The 19,396-nt window shown below is 40.9% G+C and overlaps 2 protein-coding genes and 1 pseudogene across 4 annotated transcripts in view; 1 reads left to right on the top strand and 2 right to left on the bottom strand.

Moving 5' to 3' along the window:
• Nucleotides 1–19,396, top strand: part of DYNC1LI1 (dynein cytoplasmic 1 light intermediate chain 1) — a 45,766-nt gene that overhangs the window by 12,060 nt on the left and 14,310 nt on the right. The window contains exons 1-5 of one of the 2 annotated variants that reach the window (XM_032268666.1): nucleotides 144–153; nucleotides 6,396–6,400; nucleotides 12,703–12,819; nucleotides 13,494–13,724; nucleotides 17,433–17,602. In XM_032268666.1, coding sequence (XP_032124557.1) covers nucleotides 13,595–13,724; nucleotides 17,433–17,602 — 300 coding nt within the window. In that variant the 5' untranslated portion in view covers nucleotides 144–153; nucleotides 6,396–6,400; nucleotides 12,703–12,819; nucleotides 13,494–13,594. Of the gene's footprint in view, nucleotides 1–143; nucleotides 154–6,395; nucleotides 6,401–12,702; nucleotides 12,820–13,493; nucleotides 13,725–17,432; nucleotides 17,603–19,396 lie in introns of those variants that run through there. The other variant, XM_032268660.1, reaches the window with a different exon arrangement.
• LOC116543251 (ATP synthase subunit O, mitochondrial-like) lies at nucleotides 533–1,261 on the bottom strand. Its single transcript, XM_032268678.1, has one exon. It carries the CDS (start codon nucleotides 1,247–1,249, stop codon nucleotides 608–610), a length of 642 nt encoding a protein of 213 aa, XP_032124569.1. The 5' UTR covers nucleotides 1,250–1,261; the 3' UTR covers nucleotides 533–607.
• Nucleotides 9,343–9,977, bottom strand: LOC116543266 (annotated as a pseudogene). The gene has a single exon (XR_004265525.1). The product of XR_004265525.1 is annotated as a 60S ribosomal protein L12 pseudogene (transcript).

Here is a 19,396-nt window from a genome sequence, read left to right as displayed (position 1 = left end):
GTGACAGAGTGAGACCCTGTCTCAAAACGAAACAAAGAAACCCGACAAAACAACAAAAAGAATATGAGATTTATACTATATAAGATATGGTTTCTGTTTTTGGTGAGCAGTCAATCTCCTTAAAGAAAACAAAGACTTTATACCGTGCTGACTGTTAGGAGAACTTGCCTGAAGCCTATTTGTTGAATGAGGGAGACAGACTTGACACACTTACAGACTGCTGGAGGAAACTCACATATAAGATGACCCCCTGCAGTACAGTGTGCTATTCAGAGCACAGAGAGGGCACTTAACCAAACTTGTGTAGTCAAAGAAAGCTTCCTAGAGATAAAGAAAAGATAGGGTTCTCCCAGGTGAGGGGAAGGGAAGAGTATTCCAGAGAGAAGTGATGGCACATGTGAAGGTGTAGAGTTGGGAGAGAACGAGGCCTCTGACTAGAAGTTGCTGAAAGATACTGTGTGTCTACAGCCTAGCATGTTGGTGGGGGACATTGTGAGAGATGGGCAGGAAAGGTAAGAATGTTGGCCTTTCTTTGTTGTTGTTCTGGGAGCTTTTTATTGTTGCTCCAAGTTTAAGAATTTTCACTGACAGGAGAAGACCAACACTTTCAGATAACCTTCCGCATAGCCTTGCTCAGCTTCTGAATCTTGGTCTTGGCAGACATGTCAACATATTTCTCTCCAGTACGCACAATCATTCCACCCATGATTGATGGATCAGTCTTAGCCTCCAATTTCAATATCTGGCCTTGACTTAGGAAGCTCTTCAGGACTGTTTTTAATTCAGAGCGTGTGGCTTCTTCTAAAGGAGATGCAGTGGTCACTGTGCAAGGAACCTGTCCGCGGTGGACACTCATCATGGTAGAAAAGGCAGAACCATCTCCTTGGGTATTACTTAAGCGACCATTTTCAGCAAGCAAATTGATCAGGTTGGTCGTGAGGGGAGAGAACCTCTCTTTTGCTATGATGTCACTTAGGCTTTTCACTTTAACAGAATGCTTCACGTAGAGATTCAAAACAGAAGCAGCCACTTTGGGTTCCTTCAGGATTTGTGCCACTCTCAACAACTCCTTTTCTACTTGCTCCAGCTTTTTCTGTTTCGATGCAGCAGAATAAAGAGCCGTCGCATAGCGACCTTCAACACCGTATACCTGAACAGGAGGCCTCACAAGCTTGGTAAATGGTCTGACCACAGCTGTACTGAAGTATCGCACCTCCCGGGAGAGCCTGGACACTGCTAGGGCGGCCATCTTCTCTCGAATGTTGGCCTTTACACTTCGCCCTTTTGTAAGAACAGCAGGAAAACCCTAACGAGTTTCTTCTCACATCTTATGAAATTTCCAAACATAGAGAAAAGCTGATACTCATGCGTTACAGTTAATACTCACGTATCTCAACCTAGATTTTGCCATTAACATTTAACTATATTTGCTTTATCACATGTGTCCTACTCTATTACGCATTTTTTAAAAAATGCATTTCAAAGTAAATTGCAGATAGTAGTACATTTTCCTCTAAATACTTCAGCATGCATAGCATTAACTAGAATGCCCTGAAGGGTCTTAAGAGGGAGAGTGGCATAATGAGATTGGTTCAGGGAGATCACTCAGCTGCAGAATGGAAATGGATTGGAGGGTGGTATACACTGAAGGCTCACTTTTAAGTGGTATGTGAATAGAGTGAGGAGAAGAGAACTGGGAGAAGGCCGTGTGTTAACAAGCTTTGTGCTTAAAGACACAAAAAAAGAGAAAAACAGCCTAACAAATAATATGACTGGGAAAAAGAAAAAGAAAAAAAAAAGTAAAAAAAGAAACAAACAATAATATGATTGGGAGATGTATATAACCCTAGAACAACCTCAGATCAGATTCCTGGAAATAGGAGATTTAAAAAATGGAATTTTGTTTACAGAATCTTTGTCATTAGCTTTTTAGATCTTTTATGAAACCGATCTGTTTTCAAATGTCCACATTTGCCATCAAGATAAATCATGCCAGATTGCATTTAGGCGTAAAGAAAGTGAAAGCTGCATAATCCCTTGAGGGGTCTTATGAGGATTTTGAATTGAAGCTTAAGATGTGTGAAAAGAAAAGAAGAGATGGGTTTAAAATGTTTATAAAATATGAATGTTCAATTTTCTTTTTTTTTTTGAGACGGAGTTTCACTCATGTTACCCAGGCTGGAGTACAATGGCGCGATCTCGGCTCACCGCAACCTCTGCCTCCTGGGTTCAGGCAATTCTCCTGCCTCAGCCTCCTGAGTAGCTGGGATTACAGGCACGCGCCACCATGCCCAGCTGATTTTTTGTATTTTTAGTAGAGACGGGGTTTCACCATGTTGACCAGGATGGTCTCGATCTCTTGACCTCGTGATCCACCAGCCTCGGCCTCCCAAAGTGCTGGGATTACAGGCTTGAGCCACCGCGCCCGGCCTCAATTTTCAATTTACTAGGGCCTGATGAGGTGGCTCAAGCCATTATCCTAGCCCTTTGGGAGGCCAAAACAAGGGCAGATCACTTGAGGCCAGGAGTTCAAGACCAACCTGGGCAACTTGGTGAAACCCTGTGTTTACTAAAAATCCAAAAATTAGCCAGGCATGGTGGCGTACACCTATATTCCCAGCTACTTGAAAGTCTGAGGCAGGGGAATCAAACCTGGGAAGCAGAGGTTACAGTGAGCCAAGATTGCATGATTGCACTCCAGCCTGGGTGACAAAAAAAAGTTTAAAAAGCCGGGTGCGGTGGCTCACACTTATAGTCCCAGCACTTTGGGAGGCCGAAGCGGGCTGATCACAAGGTCAGGAGTTCGAGACCAGCCTGACCAGATGGTGACACACCATCTCTACTAAAAATACAAAAATTAGCCAGGCATGGTGGCGCCCCTGTAATCCCAGCTACTCAGGAGGCTGAGGCAGGAGACTCGCTTAAACCTGGGAGGCGAAGGTTGCAGTGAGCTGAGATCATGCCACTGCACTCTAGCCTGGGTGACAGAGTGAGACTCCATCTCACACACACCAAAAATTGCATTACCAAATGTTATTAAAGTTGATAAATGAGATAGGAGGAAGAGTGGTTGATAGAAATTTTGCTCCCAGAAAGATTCTGTTTCAATAAACAATGCTTCCTGAAATGTTTTAAGAACCTTCTCTCTGCCAAGCACTGTGTAAGGTGGTCAGAATATTCTTGGGAATAAGTTTTTGTTTTTGCCTCATTCTTCTATTTACCCTGAGAGTTAAGGGGAGTTGTACCCTTGCAGAGGTTGACTTGGATCCTCTTAGGAGGCATGGATTATTCTATGCTACCGCCAATCTTTGTGACTGTAGCCTTGGCCTCAGTTTCCTCATTTGTAAGAAGAGGAGATTTCATTATAGTTCCTTATAGCCCCAAAATTCTGTGTTTTATGAAGTGTTATTTATCCTCAATGTGACCGTTTCTAATTTGTTACAAGAAGTGAGAAGTTTTGAAATCACAGGGTAGGGAAATAATCTCAAACTACCACGTTTAACATATTACATTTATTTGACCATATGCTCTTTCCTTTTTCAAATTTTATGTTGTAAAGTTTATGTTAAAACAGATCTACCTAGTACTGAATGTTAGGAGGAATAGCTATCATTATTTAAAATTCCAGCAGAGTAGAAATTATCAGCATAGTAAAACGTACTTCTAGTACTTTGAGTTAGAATCAGAAGGCTAGGAACATGCCCACCTGTCACTCAGAGGAAGTCCACAAAGAAGAATGCATTAACTCATTTTTCTTTCTCTTCTGAAAATAGCAGTGACTCTTGGAAGCGGAGATAACTTTTTTCTTCAGTGAGTCATGATGTAAAAAATAATAAACAGTCTTGTTTTAATGGTCTCTAAAGACAGCAGCGTTGGTGAGTGTTAGAGTGTGCCTTGGCATTAAATTCCTCTGTTATTTCCCACCTGTGTGAACTTGAATAAGGTACTTAACTGAGCCTCAGTATCCTACCTGCCAGATGGGAGCTAATCAAAGATAGCTGGTGAAAGAGGATGGTGTTTCTGAAGTTACAGCCAGGCAGTCTTCTCTGACTTCTATGTCTTCCCCTTTTCTCTGCCAGCTCCCAATCAAAACAGCCTTTGAGTATAGTTGTCTCTGCCTCTATACCTTAGTTCGGAACTACCTCATTTTTTTTTTTTTTTTTTTTTTTGCTGGGACTCCAATAATAGACTATTGTCTATTCTCTTTACTCCTTAACTTAGTCTTGTCAGTCATTCTTCCACATGTTTCCATGGCAGTCTTTCTAAAGTACCTAAACTGTGCCAGTGGTTCCTCATCTTCAGAATAGTCGGACTTCTCAGCCTGGCATAAAATGCCCTTCGTGATCTGGCCTCCTCTGTTTGTTTTCACCTTTTGCTTCCTTTTCCCTTCACATCCTGAATTTCATGCATTCAAATTATTTGTCTTTCCTAGAAGAACACTTCTTTACTTCTGGGTCTCTGTATGTGCTTTTCTCATGTGTTTACTTCCTGGAATGACAAACTCTTTATGGTTCATTAACTGCACAAGATTTGGCAAAAGTGTTACCTTTTCTGCAAAGACTTCTGACTTCCAAGCAAAACCAGGCTCTTGCCTCTAGGCTGACCTCCTGATTTGTTGCATATCTCTGGTGTAGTCCTAATGACAATGTCTTGAAACTGTTTCCTATTTGTTATCCCTGCCAATTTATGAGCTCTTAGAGGACAACAATTTTGATATAAGGATCTTCATGTTCCTGGTGTTTGGCTTAGTGTAATAAATGTCTAATGCAATGGTTTTCTTTTTTTCTTTTCTTTTTTTTTTAAATTTACTGTTAAAATTTTTGTTTGTTTGTTTGTTTGTTTTGAGACGGAGTTTCGCTCTTGTTACCCAGGCTGGAGTGCAATGGCATGATCTCGGCTCACTGCAACCTCCGCCTCCTGGGTTCAAGCAATTCTCCTACTTCAGCCTCCCGAGTAGCTGGGATTACAGGCATGCGCCATCATGCCCAGCTAATTTTTTGTAGTTTTAGTAGAGACGGGGTTTCACCATGTTGACCAGGATGGTCTTGATCTCTTGACCTCGTGATCCACCCGCTTCGGCCTCCCAAAGTGCTGGGATTACAGGCTTGAGCCACCACGCCCGGCCCCAAAATTTTTTAAAAATTTAAAAAACAAGCCAGGCGCGGTGGCTCACGCCTGTAATCCCAGCAGTTTGGGAGGTTGAGGCAGGCGGATCGCCTGAGGTCAGAAGTTCGAGACCAGCCTGACCAATATGGTGAAACCCCATCTTTAAAAAAATTTAAAAAAAAAAAAAAGAAAAAATTTAAAAAACAAATAGAGATGGGTGTGGCCTCTGTACCAGCAGTGTCAGCATCTCTGGAAACTTGTTAGACATGCAGATTCTTAGGCCCAACTCCCTATTTACTGGATTAGAAACTAAGGGGATGGGGCCCAGTAATCTGTGTTTTTAACAAACTTCTCCGGTGATTCTGATACCGTATAACAAGTCTTGCAGGTGATTCTGATAGTTCTAATAGTTAGAAAACTATTCATTAGTCCAGTGAAATGAGTGATTGACAACATTCACAGAGAGGAATAAACTCTGATCTCATGATAAGTGAAGGAGAACCCTTCCACTTGTGTTCAGTCTTTAGAAAAAAACAGCCATGCGCTGGTGATAGCTGCAAGAATTTAAAATAGTGAGCATATGATTGACAGTGTTTTTGATGTCATGAACTCAGGCTCAAAATCTGCTCTGAATCTACTAACTAATCTCTAACTTAGTTTAGAGATTAAACTAAAAGGAAGACACAAGCTTGTTATTTTAAAAATTACCCATAAGATCACCACCAGAGATAACCAAATTATCAATGATTATTTCTAGGTAATACTGTGGTTTCTATTTTTTTGCTTATGTTTGAGATTTTCTGCAGCTGTGTATTTTTTTCGAAACCTTTATATTTAAGTAATTTGAAATATTAATATTTTAAGAAATATGTTAAACTCATCTGAAGTTTTTACCCTTATGAAGATGCCTTTTCACGTTTTCAAAACTGACAAAATTTGTGTGTATAGTGTACAGTATGTTTTGAAATATATGTACATTGTGGAATGGCTCAATCAAGCTAGTGTTTTTTCATTTTCTTAACATTTAAAGTGGGAATTAAATGAGACAAATCCTGGATCACATTAAATATAGTTTTGCTTAATACTGCTTATTTTTATGGATCTATGTATGCTTTACGAAATAGTGAACAATGTGTTGTTCAATAAGCTTCTGTTACAGGCTGGGCACTAGGTTTTTATTTATAGTGCAAAGCATTGTTTTTGTGGGATAATCCAAATTAAATTGATATCATTTTAACTTAAAGGATTTCTTTCAGGAAAATAGCCTGTCATAAGAGTAAAAAATTTAGGCTGGGTGTGGTAGCTCACGCCTGTAATCCCAGCACTTTGGGAGGCCAAGGTGAGCAGATCACAGGGTCAGGAGTTCGAGACCAACCTGACCAACATGATGAAACCCCCAACTGTACTGAAAAAACACAAAAATTAGCTGGGCGTGGTGGTGCGCTCCTGTAGTCCCACTTACTCAGGAGGCTGAGGCAGGAGAATCGCTGGAACCCGGGAGGCAGAGGTTGCAGTGAGCTAAGATCATACCACTGCACTCCAACCTGGGGAACAGAGCAAGACTCCATCTCAAAAAAAAAAAAAAAACTTCAAAAAAAATCTTGGTTTTTTTGTTTTGTTTTGTTTTCAGTTCTAGAACAGACTCAGACTCCTTTTGAAAAAAGGTTTCGTAGATCTCCTCACATGGTGATTTAAATTATTTTTATTAAATAAAGTCTAATGCTTGTGTCTGCTGAGGCAACTATATATACTTTTTTTTTTTTTGCTTATAGTTCCCAAACAACTCCAAACCCCAAAATTATAAATTAAATGTCATAGAAACTATAGAACTTGATAAATGTCATAGGAACTATAGAACTCTGTTGCCGAGGCTGGAGTGCAGTGACCCAATCTCGGCTCACCTCTGCCTCCCAGGTTCTAGCAATTCTTCTGCCTCAGCCTCCCAAGTAGCTGGGACTGCACGTGCATGCCGCCACACCCAGCTAATTTTTTTTATTTTTAATAGAGACAGTGTTTCACCATATTGCACAGGCTGGTCTCAAACTCCTGAGCTCAGGCAATCTACCCACTTTGGCCTCCGAAACTGCTAGGATTACAGGCACGAGCCATCACGCCCGGTGAGATATTACTGTTTTTAAACCTAATCTCTTTTTTTGATGGGCCAGTTTAATGGTACGTTGTAAAAATAGTACTGAAAAATATTAATGTCAAATTCTTTTTTTTAAATTAGATAAAATTGTATATATTTGCAGTACATGAAGTTTTGGGATATATGTATTTGTTATGGAATGGCTAAATCAAACTAGTTAACTTGTATTACCTCACATAATTGTCATTTTTGTGAGAACACTTAAAATCTACTCTCTTGGCGTTTTTCAATACAAGAGATTGTTAATAACTGTAGTCACCCTGTTGTACATAGATCTCTTGAAGGTATCCCCCTGTCTGAAATTTCATAACCTTTGACCATCATCTCCCCAACTCCCTTCCCCACCATGGCTCCAGTTCCTGGTAACTACCACTCTGTTCTCAACTTCTGTAAGGTCAACTTTTTAAGGCTGCATGTGTGAGTGAGATCATGCAGTATTTGTTTTTCTGTGCCTGGCTTATTTCACTTAACACAGTAGTCCCCAGTCTTTTTGGTACCAGAGACCGATTTCATGGAAGACAATTTTTCCATGGACTGGGTGGGGACGTTTCAGGGTGAAACTCTTCCACCTCAGATCATCAGGCATTAGTTAGATTCTCCTAAGGAGCACGCAGCCGAGATCCCCTGGCATGCGCAGTTCACACTAGGGTTTGGGCTCCTATGAGAATCTAATGCCAGCACTGCTGATCTGACAGGAGGCAGAGCTCAGCTGTAATGCTCACTTGCTGTCAGCTCATCTCCTGCTGTGTGGTCCGGTTCCTAACAGGCCACAGACTGGTACCAGTCTGCAGCCCAGGGGGTTGAGGACCCCTGATTTAACATAATGATGAACCCTCTAGGTTCATCCATATTGTTGAATATGACAGGAATTCCTTCTTTTTTTGAGGCTAAATAGTATTGCATTGTGTGTGTATAATATATATGTGTGTATGTGTGTGCATATGTACATACATACACGCATATGTCGCATTTTCCGTATCCATTTGTTGATGGAGCTGATGGACAATTAGGTTGATACCATATCTTGGCTATTGTGAACAATGCTGCAATCAACATGGGAGTGCAGATATCGCTTTAATATATTTACTTCCTTTGGATATCTTACTGTTACCTTCTTTATTGCCTATTTAAGGTTGCACTTATTGCTATGAAGTATTAGAAAATACTTCATAATAAGAGCCAGTCTGCCCAGTACAATTGAACATGGAATTGACTGCTCTGGGATACTTTGAATTTGGCATGCCTGTGTGTTGACTCTCTTTTCTGTTCTGCCTGTATTGCTTGGCTTCACCTTGCCCCAGTAGGATTATAAATACCATTGCAGAGGTAGGAAGGGCAATCTTGTGGCAGCATTCAGATGTAAAGACCTAAGACATAGCTGGGCACGGTGACTCACGCCTGTAATCCTAGCACTTTGGGAGGCTGAGGCGGGCAGATCACGAAGTCAGGAGTTTGAGACCACCCTGGCCAGCATGGTGAAAGCCTGTCTCTACTAAAAATACAAAAATTAGCCGGGCATGGTGGCGCACACCTGTAGTCCCAGCTACTCAGAAGGCTGAGGCAGAAGAATCGCTTGACCCCAGGAGGCGGAGGTTATAGTGAGCCAAGATGGTGCCACTGCACTTCAGCCTGGGTGAAAAAGACCTAAAACATATTTTTTTTTTTTTAGCTTAACATGAAAATGAAAACGATTTTTAAGTTCTCAGAGAACTTATAGATATCCAGGAATAAGTCCCTAGATTCAAGCAACTCCAGTTTTATGTCTATAAATACTTTTTTTTTTTTTTTTTTTTTTTGAGGCAGAGTCTCGCTATGTCACCAGGCATCAGGCTGGAGTACAGTGGCGCAATCTCAGCTCACTGCAATCTCTGCCTCCTGGGTTCAAGCAATTCTCCTGCCTCAGCCTCCCGAGTAGCTAGGACTACAGGTGCGTGCCACCATGCCCAGCTAATTTTTGTATTTTTTAGTAGAGACGGGGTTTCGCCATGTTGACCAGGATGGTTTAAATCTCTTGACCTTGTGATCCGCCTACCTCGGCCTCCCAAAGTGCTGGGATTACAGGCATGAGCCACCACGCCCCACCATACTTTTTTTTTTTTTTTTTGTTAAATGACCTTTATTGAAATATTTTCCTTTGTGCTTCTTAACTAGCTGGGCATTCCACAGCACCACTGTTGATGTCATCTATGATGTCGTGAGGGTGGTGGCCTTCAACATTAACAGCCCACAGACTGGGCAGTCCCCAGGATCTCTTTAATGGTTCCAGAGAGTTCACTGGCTAAAGATAGGTGCAGCATCTGTCGAGCAATGTTGACAATCTCATCGAAAGTGATATTCCTGCTGTGTTTAATGTTTTTCTGTTTCTTTCTGTCTCTTGGTGGTTCCTTAAGGGCTTTGATGATCAGGGCAGAGGCAGAAAGCACCACCTCAATCTGGGCCTGTCTGTTCTGAATGGTCAGTTTCACTGTAATCCTCAGGTCCTTCCAGTCACCCGTTGCCTTGGCAATGTCATCACCAACCTTTTTTGGAGACAGACCCAGGGGGCCAATCTTGGGGGCAAGCGCAGAAGTGGCACCGACTTCACCCCCAGTGCACCTCAGGTATACGACTTTGATCTCGTTGGGGTCGAACTTCGGCGGCATGGTGGAGACGGCTGGTGTCAGATGAACCCGGATTCGGGACAACCGAAGAAAGTTGCACCTTGGCCTCCTCCAAGCCGAAAGCCGAAAAAGCACTTTTTTTTTTTTTTATGAAGTCTCACTATGTCCTCCAAGCTGGAGTGTAGTGGTGCGATCTTATCTCAGTGCAACCTCTGCCTCCCAGGTTCAAGCGATTCTCCTGCCTCGGCCTCTTGAGTAGCTGGGACTACAGGCGTGTGCCATTATGCCCAGCAAATTTTTGTATTTTTTTAAGTAGAGACGGGGTTTCACTATGTTGGCTAGGCTGATCTTGAACTCTTGACCTCATGATCTGCCCACCTTGGCCTCCCAAAGTGCTGGGATTACGGGTGTGAGCCACCTCACCCCATCTTTATAGATACTACTAATAAGATTCTAATAAATCCATGAGTAGTAACATATAAGTAGCATTTAAATACAATATAAAAAAAGTCCTCACCAAAGCATTGAACAACTAGACTACTTTTAAACCTTTTTAAAAAATACTGGTGTTAAGTTTAAATCACATGATTTTCTGCCATTAATACTTTTTTTTTTTTTAAGATAGAGTCTTACTCTGTTGCCAGGCTCCAGGCTGGAGTGCAGTGGCATGATCTTGGTTCACTGCAACCTCCGCCTCCTGGATTCTAGCACTTCTCCTGCCTCAGCCTCCCTAGTAGCTGGGACTACAGGGGTATGCCACCACACCCAGCTGATTTTTGTATTTTGGTAGAGACAGGGTTTCACTATGTTGGCTAGGATGGTCTCAATCTCTTGATCTCGTGATCCGCCCGCCTTGGCCTCCCAAAGTACTGGGATTACAGGCATGAGCCACTGCACCTGGCCGCCATTAATATTTTTAAGTCTATTTTTAATTTTTGTCTGTTGTACATACTCCCTACACTTTTTCTTGCCCAATTTATCCCTCTTTTCTCCCCATCTCTCCTGCTACATGTTTATTATGGCTTCATGGTTCTGGTAAGGGTCAATTCCCTGTCTTGATGTACAGGGAACTGAGTGATGTATCATCCCCCCTTGATTGGCCGCTGGTGGACATATAACTGAAACTGGGCCGATTAAGAGTCTTTACCTGAGATTCTTCAGACTGAAAGCCAAGAGTAAGAGTCGTTTGTTCCTTGTAGATTGAACTGGGATGACATGAGAGCGCAAATTCCTGAAACCTAAGGTGTTCTGCTTTACCTTCTCATCTCTTGAAAATTATCCATAGAGGAAGCCATTTGTTATTAGGATAGGACAAGATTTTTTTTTTAAATATATGTTTTATTGCACTTTAGGTTCTGGGGTACATGTGCAGAACATGCAGGATTGTTGCATAGGAACATACATGGCAATGTGGTTCGCTGCCTCCATCCCCCCGTCACCTGTATTGGGCATATCTCCCCGTGCTAAACCTCCCCAACCTCTGTACCCCCTGCTGTCCCTCCCCTATTCCCCCCCAACAGACCCCTGTGTGTGATGCTCCCCTCCCTGTGTCCATGTGTTCTCATTGTTCAGCACCCGCCTGTGAGTGAGAACATGCAGTGTTTGATTTTCTGTTCTTGTGTAGTTTGCTGAGAATGATGGTTTCCAGAGTCATCCATGTCCCTACAAAGGACACGAACTCATTGTTTTTTATGGCTGCGTAGTATTCCATAGTGTATATGTGCCACATTTTCCTTGTGGATAGGACAAGATTTAACAAGACTGGGAGAGAGAATCGTGGTCGTGATGGAGTCTGCATCAGCTTCCCCAGCAGCTGGCATTATAGGCATGCCACTACCATGCCTGACTAATTTTTGTATTTTTTGTTAGAGACAGGGTTTCACCATGTTGGCCAGGCTGGTCTCAAATGCTTCACGTCAAATGATCAGCCTGCCTTGGCCTCCCAAAGTGCAGGGATAAAAGGTGTGAGCCACCACGCCTGGCCAAGTCTGCATCTTTGATACTGTAGCTGCTCCATTGTATTTCATCAAATTGCCTTTTGGTTGAAGCTAGTTCCAGTTGGGTTTTTCACTTGGTATCAGAAGTCATCCTTAAATAATCTGTATTATAATTTATTTATTTATTTTTTATTTTTAGGTATAATATGATTTATTTTATTTTTAAACACTATGTTTTTTTTTAAATTGCATTTTAGGTTTTGGGGTACATGTGAAGAACATGCAAGTTTGTTGCATAGGTACACACGTGGCAGTGTGATTTGCTGCCTTCTTCCCCATCATCTACATCTGGCATTTCTCCCCATGCTGTCTCCCCAACTCCCCACCCTCCGCTGTCCCTCCCCTGTTTCCCCCCAACAGACCCCAGTATGTAGTGCTCCCCTCCCTGTGTCCATGTGTTCTCATTGTTCAACACCCGCCTATGAGTGAGAACATGCGGTGTTTGATTTTCCGCTCTTGTGTCAGTTTGCTGAGAATGATGGTTTCCAGGTTCATCCATGTCCTTACAAAGGACACGAACTCATCGTTTTTTATGGCTGCATAGTATTCCATGGTGCATATGTACCACATTTTCCCCATCCAGTCTATCATTGATGGGCATTTGGGTTGGTTCCAGGTCTTTGCTATTGTAAACTGTGCTGCAATGAACATTCGTGTGCATGTGTCCTTATAGTAGAACGATTTATAATCCTTTGGATATATACCCAGTAATGGGATTGCTGGGTCAAATGGAATTTCTATTTCTAGGTCCTTGAGGAATCGCCACGCTGTCTTCCACAGTGGTTGAACTAATTTACACTCCCACCTGTATTATAATTTATAAGATTTATCCTTTTTTCTTTATATCTAGGTGAAGATGGAGCTGGAAAAACAAGCTTAATAAGAAAAATTCAGGGAATAGAGGAGTATAAGAAAGGAAGAGGATTGGAATATTTGTACTTAAATGTTCATGACGAAGACAGAGATGGTGAGTGTCATTTGTAACATAAATTTCCGAAGTGTATTCTGAGGTGCACTTCTATTCACATTGGTCTTTGATTTTTTAGTGTGTCTTTTTTTACTAGAAGTTCTATGATGTCATGCTGGTCAAGAAATAGCTATGTTTAGGGATATTTTTATTAATTTGGGATTGGGATTCATATGTGATGCTTTTAAGCATCTTAAGGTATCCTGATGGGCAGATACTTCTTTCCCGCCATACTTGAAGAATCTCAGTTTTTCAACTCATCCTCCCTGAGATAGTGATTATTTTGCTGACTCCTTTTTCATCTTCTAATTTTCTGATAAAAATATTATCTACTCAGCTTTTTTATCTATCAGCTATTTTTTCTTCTATAGATCACATGCCTTCTCATTTTTGTATATAATACCTTGAATATGCATTTCTCTGTCTGCTCATGGTAAAAATATAAACATGTTATACATCCTCTAGTTTTGGATTAAGAAATATGAAGCAGAGGATGCTATAGTTAAGTCATTTTAGGCCTTTAGATAAATTAGTAGATGGCCTAAATAGTTGAACTTTGTAAAAGCCAGTAGCATATCTCCTGTGGAGATGGACTAAAATACCAACTATACCGTTAGTTGGATGATGAAATGACTTAACTTGTTGCCTTAGTTACTTTCTTTTGTCTGTTGTAGATCAAACAAGATGTAATGTATGGATCTTAGATGGAGACCTATATCACAAAGGCCTCCTTAAATTTTCCCTGGATGCCATATCTCTGAAGGATACTCTAGTTATGCTGGTTGTTGACATGTCAAAGCCTTGGACTGCTTTGGATTCTTTACAAAAATGGGCAAGTGTTATTAGAGAACATGTTGACAAACTGAAAATTCCTCCTGAAGAAATGAAACAAATGGAACAAAAGTGTAAGTAGTGTAGAAGTAGTAATGTAGGTTTCAAATACAAAATGTCTTAGCTAACTTTAATCTTTAGGAATTGTTTACTATGAAAAAAGGTTTAATGAAGCAAGCATACTATAACTACAAAAACGGTTTTTTTTTTTTTTTTTTTTTTTTTTGTCTGAGACAGAGTCTTACTCTGTTGCCCAGGCTGGAGTGCAGTGGTGCGATCTTGGCTCACTGCAACCTCTGCCTCTCAGGTTCAAGTGATTCTCCTGCCTCAGCCTCCTGAGTAGCTGGTATTGCAGATGCTTGCCACCATGCCCAGCTAATTTTTGTATTTTTGGTAGAGATCAGGTTTCACCATGTTGGTTGGCCAGGCTGGTCTTGCACACCTCACCTCAAGTGATCCACCCGTCTCAGTCTCCCCAAGTGCTGGGATTACAGGTGTGAACCACCGCGCCCAGCCTGTAACCACTGTTTTTAAAATTCAGTTTAGATGGTGTGCTAGGTTTTAATATAGTTTCAAATTAGAAACATAATGGTAAACTGTTTAGTAGAGATGCCTTTTCTCCTTGCCAAAAGGCTGTGTGTGTTCATTTTGGAAAGTAGCTTTGCAGGGTGAAAAAATGGAATCTTTCTTCAGCTGCTCATTTTCAGCAGTTTCATTTTTTAATTAGTAATATTACTGACCTTGTCAAAATGAAATGTGCCTAGAAATATGTTGACAGTATACATATAAAGATAGTAAGATGGTTTTATGATTTGCAAAGTACATATTTCGTACATGCCCATGTGAATTGGAGATTTTTTTAATGGGAATTATGAAAACGGTATGGGTCATTTCTAATAGGTTGTAAGCCAGTAACATTTAAAAAAAATTTTTTTAAATTTTTGAGTCAGGGTCCCACACTGTTGCCCACGCTGAAGTGCAGTGGCACAATCTTGGCTTGCTGCAACCTCTGCCTCCCAGGCTCAAGCCATCCTCCGACCTCAGCCTCCCGAGTACCTGGGACTACAGGCATGCACCACCATGCCTGGCTGATTTTTTAATTTTTTGTAGAGATGGAGTTTTGCCATGTTGCCCAGGCTGGTCTTGAACTCCTGAGCTCAAGCCAGCCGCCTGCCTCAGCCTCCCAAAATGCTGAGATTACACGCATGAGCCACCATGCCTGACTGCCTGTAACATTTTTTAATGTCACTTAGAGTTCTTCATTTGCCAGTATTGTGCTTTGCATAAGAAAATACATAGTTGGCCGGGCGCGGTGGCTCACGCCTATAATCCCAGCACTTTGGGAGGCCAAGGCGGGTGGATCACGAGGTCAAGAGATCGAGACCATCCTGGTCAACATGGTGAAACCCCGTCTCTACTAAAAACTACAAAAAATTAGCTGGGCATGGTGGCGCGTGCCTGTAATCCCAGCTACTCAGGAGGCTGAGGCAGGAGAATTGCCTGAACCCGGGAGGCGGAGGTTGCGGTGAGCCGAGATCGCACCATTGCACTCCAGCCTGGGTAACAAGAGTGAAACTCCGTCTCAAAAAAAAAAAGAGAAAATACATAGTCAGTTGCTTTGTTATTATTATTCACTGACAGTAACTTTTACAGAGAAATTGACAGCTTACTGGAATTTATATGTAAGAAAACCATAAAAACTTAAAATGTATGCACTAAATCATTGAAAAAGACATCTAAATGCTTTTACTTTTTTTTTCTGTTTACTCTTGCCTGTGGAGTTTTTTGTTGTTGTTCTTTCCCTAAGTCTAGATTTATCCTAGAGTAGTAGTTCTCACTGCGGTTCCCTGGATCAGCAGCACCAGTGTCAGTATAGCCAGGGACATGTCAAAAATACACAGTTTTCACTCCCTATCCCAGACTACTGAATTAGAAACTCTTGAGGGTGGAAACAGTAATCTGTGATGTAACAAGCCTCTGGGTGATTCTGGTGCATGATAAAATTTTAAAGTCCTGTTAGATTATAGCCTCTGATCTTAAGGGTTGTAGTCACCAGGGCTGCTAAGGGTACACACAGGCCCCTGTGTTTCTAGAGGAACCGTGCCCAACTCTTCAGGATTCCCTGTTCCTTGACCCCATGTAAATTTAGAATACTTTTCCTCCATATGAGTTAGTCTTCATGATCGAGATCTGGTTTATAGTTACTTTAAGAGAAAACATCCATTTTCTTCTAAGTAAGTAATAAATGTACATTCTTTGTTTTTAAGAATTGAAAATAGGCTGGGCATGGTGGCTCGCGCCTGTAATCTCAGCAGTTTGGGAGGTCAAGGTGGGCAGATCACAACGTCAGGAGTTCAAGACCAGCCTGGCCAATGTGGTGAAACCCCATCTCTACTAAAAATACAAAAATTAGCTGGGCATGGTGGCGGGCGTCTGTAGTACCAGCTACTCAGGAGGCTGAGGCAGAAGAATTGCTTGAACCCAGGAGGCGGAGGTTGCAGTGAGCCGAGATTGTGCCACTGTATTCCAGCCTGGGTGGCAGAGTAAGATTCCGTCTCAAAAACAGAAAACAAAAAACTTGAAAATAGCCAGTCACAGTGGCTCACCCCTGTAATCCCAACACTTTTGGATGCTGAGGTGGGAGGATTGCTTGAGTCCAGAATTTGAGACTGACCTGGGCCACATAGTGAGACACCATCTCTACAAAAATAAAATAAAAAATTATCCAGATGTGTTGACACATACCTGTAGCTACTCAGGAAGCTGAGCAAAATCTCTTGGGTCAAGGCTACAGTGGGCCATGATTACACCACTGCACTCCAGCATGGGTGACAGAGCAAGACCGTGTCTCAAAAAAAAGAAAGACACTTTTGTGTATTTTTCCCAGTATTTTTTATTTCTAAGCTGGAATCATACTTTGGCCTTATTTTATTTATATCTCTTTTAATGTTACTATTTCCTACAACGTTAAATATTCTTTGAAAACTTAACATTTTATGGTTGTGTATAATTTTCCCTCATATACTGTTTTAATCCTGTGCTATGGACAGTTTGTTTCCAGATTTGTTTTGCTTTTAAACAGGAAGAAAAGAGTTATATGGAAATCCCTATGAATGTGCATCACGGATTGTGCCCTTGAGAATTCCTAGGAGAGAACTGAGTCACTAAGCATACATTTTCAAGTCTCTTGATACATTCACATTTACTTTATATTTTTTTAGGGACAGTTTTGACAACCTTGCAAAAACTCCTAGAAACTGATCAGCATTGGTAATATTTCATTAAGTTGTGCCATGGTTACAGAATGAATGAGTATGGCCCAAGATTGAGCCTAGGTAAAAAAGGGAGAGACCCGAGTAAAGGGTTTAGTGAGAGGAAGTTAGTATTAGAAAATCATCTAGACTATCTTTTAAGTTGTGGGCTTTTTTTCTCCCACATTTATTTTTCTTTTATCCGTAGAGTAGCCTTTGTGTATTAGAGAAGGTAGAGAGACAAAACTAATTGTGTCTTGACCAAAATATATTTCATAAATCAAGCCAGGTCTAGATAGAATCCTACTTTGTAGAGCCATCCCATGCAGTAGTAGTATTCTGCTCCTAATTATTAATGTGGGTCCAGTGTTTGTATATTTTCTTTGAAATAGTTTTCTCAAACTCTTTTTGTTCCTTCTCTTATATAAGACTAAGTATAAATTCAAGTAAATTTTATCTTTAGATTATGGCAAGAAAAGTTAACCTGCTGAAATAAAGTAATTTCTAACCTGTGTTTACTTTGATTTTCAGTGATTAGAGACTTCCAAGAATATGTAGAGCCAGGAGAAGACTTCCCGGCTTCTCCCCAGAGAAGAAATACTACATCACAAGAAGACAAAGATGACAGTGTAGTTTTACCTCTGGGTGCGGATACACTTACACATAACTTGGGCATTCCAGTACTAGTAGTTTGCACAAAGGTTAGTTTGCTTCCTACAGATTCTGCTACTTATGTTCACTGAGGTTGAACAACTGTTTTGTTTTCCAGGTTTTTTGGAGTTAACACATTAGTTCTCCTAGATAATTTTTAATGAACAAATAATAGTTTAAAGTATTGAATGACATTAACATGTTGTTTTTGTGGTCTTATAGTTTCTTTGAAAGAAAATGTAATTTCAAATACTTGGGATTGAATTTCATTTTCATAATTCCAGTTGAACTTCATTGTATGATTAATCAGTTTAGTAGAAATAATTACAGGTAAAATGATAGTTTATTCGTTTTTATAAAATTTTTTTTCTGTTTTGATCGAGTTATATAAAATTATTTTTTGACATTAGATTTTTTTTTTTTTTTTGAGGCAGAGCTTTGCTCTTATTGCCCAGGTTGGGCGATGTTACCATCTCGGCTCACTGCAACCTCTGCCTCCCAGGTTCAAACAATTCTCCTGCCTCGGCCTCCCCAGTAGCTGGGATTACAGGCTCCCACCACTGCTCTTGAGTAATTTTTTGTATTTTTAGTAGAGACGGGGTTTTAACATGTTGGCCAGGTTGGTCTTGAACTCCTGACCTCAGGTGATCCGCCTGCCTTGGCCTCCCAAAGTGCTGGGATTACAGGTGTGAGCCACAGTGCCCAACCTCAACTTTAAAATTTTGTATATTCTCTAATATCAGAGGATTATGTACTTAAAATAGACTTTTAAACATGTAGCAGCACTCATTGTTGACATGTAGTTATCAAGGGTTACTGTTTTTTGTTTTGTGGGGTTTTTGTTTTGTTTTGAGATGGAGTCTCGATCTGTTGCCCAGGCAGGAATGTAGTGGCACGATCTCCACCGACTTCAACCTCTGCCTCCCAGGTTCAAGTGATTCTCTTGCCTCAATCTCCCGAGTAGCTGGGAGGAGCCCACCACTGCGCCAGCTAATTTTTTGTGGTTTTAATAGATGGAGTTTCACCATAGTGGCCAGGCTGGTCTCGAACACCTGAGCTTGTGATCCGCCTGCCTTGACCTCCCAAAGTGCTGGGATTACAGGCTGAGCCACTGTGCCTGGTCTTAGGGTTTCCATTTTTTAAAGAGGTTCTGATAGGATCACTATAATCAAAATTATATAATTGATTATATTCACTGAATATGTTTTGCAATAAAATTGTTTCCTTTAAAAATAATTAATCGATCAAGTTCATCTTCTCCCCACTTGGTCCTTAGTAGTGTGTTTTTACCATTTGTAAGTCATGGAATAGTTAAGAGAATGATAGCACGTCAGTCCTTTTGAGACCTGAAATTACTAATGCTTTTTAATAATCAGTAAAATTTGCACATATAATAATTAGTGGATGGTAAAGAATTTATTCATTGTTGGAGTTAAGTTGATGAATAAATTTAAAACCTAGCTTAGGTTTTACTTTACTACAAAAATTATTCATAACAAAGGAATGGAGTGACAGCATTTAAATTGTTACAGTCTGCCATCTGCTTTCAAATGGTGTTTCTGGTATAGTTAATTGTTACATTCACCTTTTCTGTAAAACGCTATCTTAAAATCTCACACTGAAATCCTTCTGTGTGATTTGTTTTTATTCTGTTTTGGTTGGTAAAGAGCTGTTTATTGGAAGTTGGTTCCATTTTATAAAAACACTACTTGTGCCGGGCGCGGTGGCTCAAGCCTTTTGGGAGGCCGAGGCGGGTGGATCACGAGGTCAAGAGATCGAGACCATCCTGGTCAACATGGTGAAACCCCGTCTCTACTAAAAATACAAAAAATTAGCTGGGCATG

This window comes from Sapajus apella, unplaced genomic scaffold, assembly GCF_009761245.1.
Source record: "Sapajus apella isolate SASKATOON/1434 unplaced genomic scaffold, GSC_monkey_1.0 scaffold4, whole genome shotgun sequence".
In the NCBI taxonomy this organism is placed as follows: Eukaryota; Metazoa; Chordata; class Mammalia; order Primates; family Cebidae; genus Sapajus; species Sapajus apella.
Note: the sequence above shows the minus strand (reverse complement) of the source record. Positions and strands in the feature narration are given on the sequence as shown.

Bases quoted from the DNA above. Each gene is read 5' to 3' on its own strand.
- LOC116543251 (XM_032268678.1), bottom strand. From the start codon at position 1,249: ATGGCCGCCCTAGCAGTGTCCAGGCTCTCCCGGGAGGTGCGATACTTC.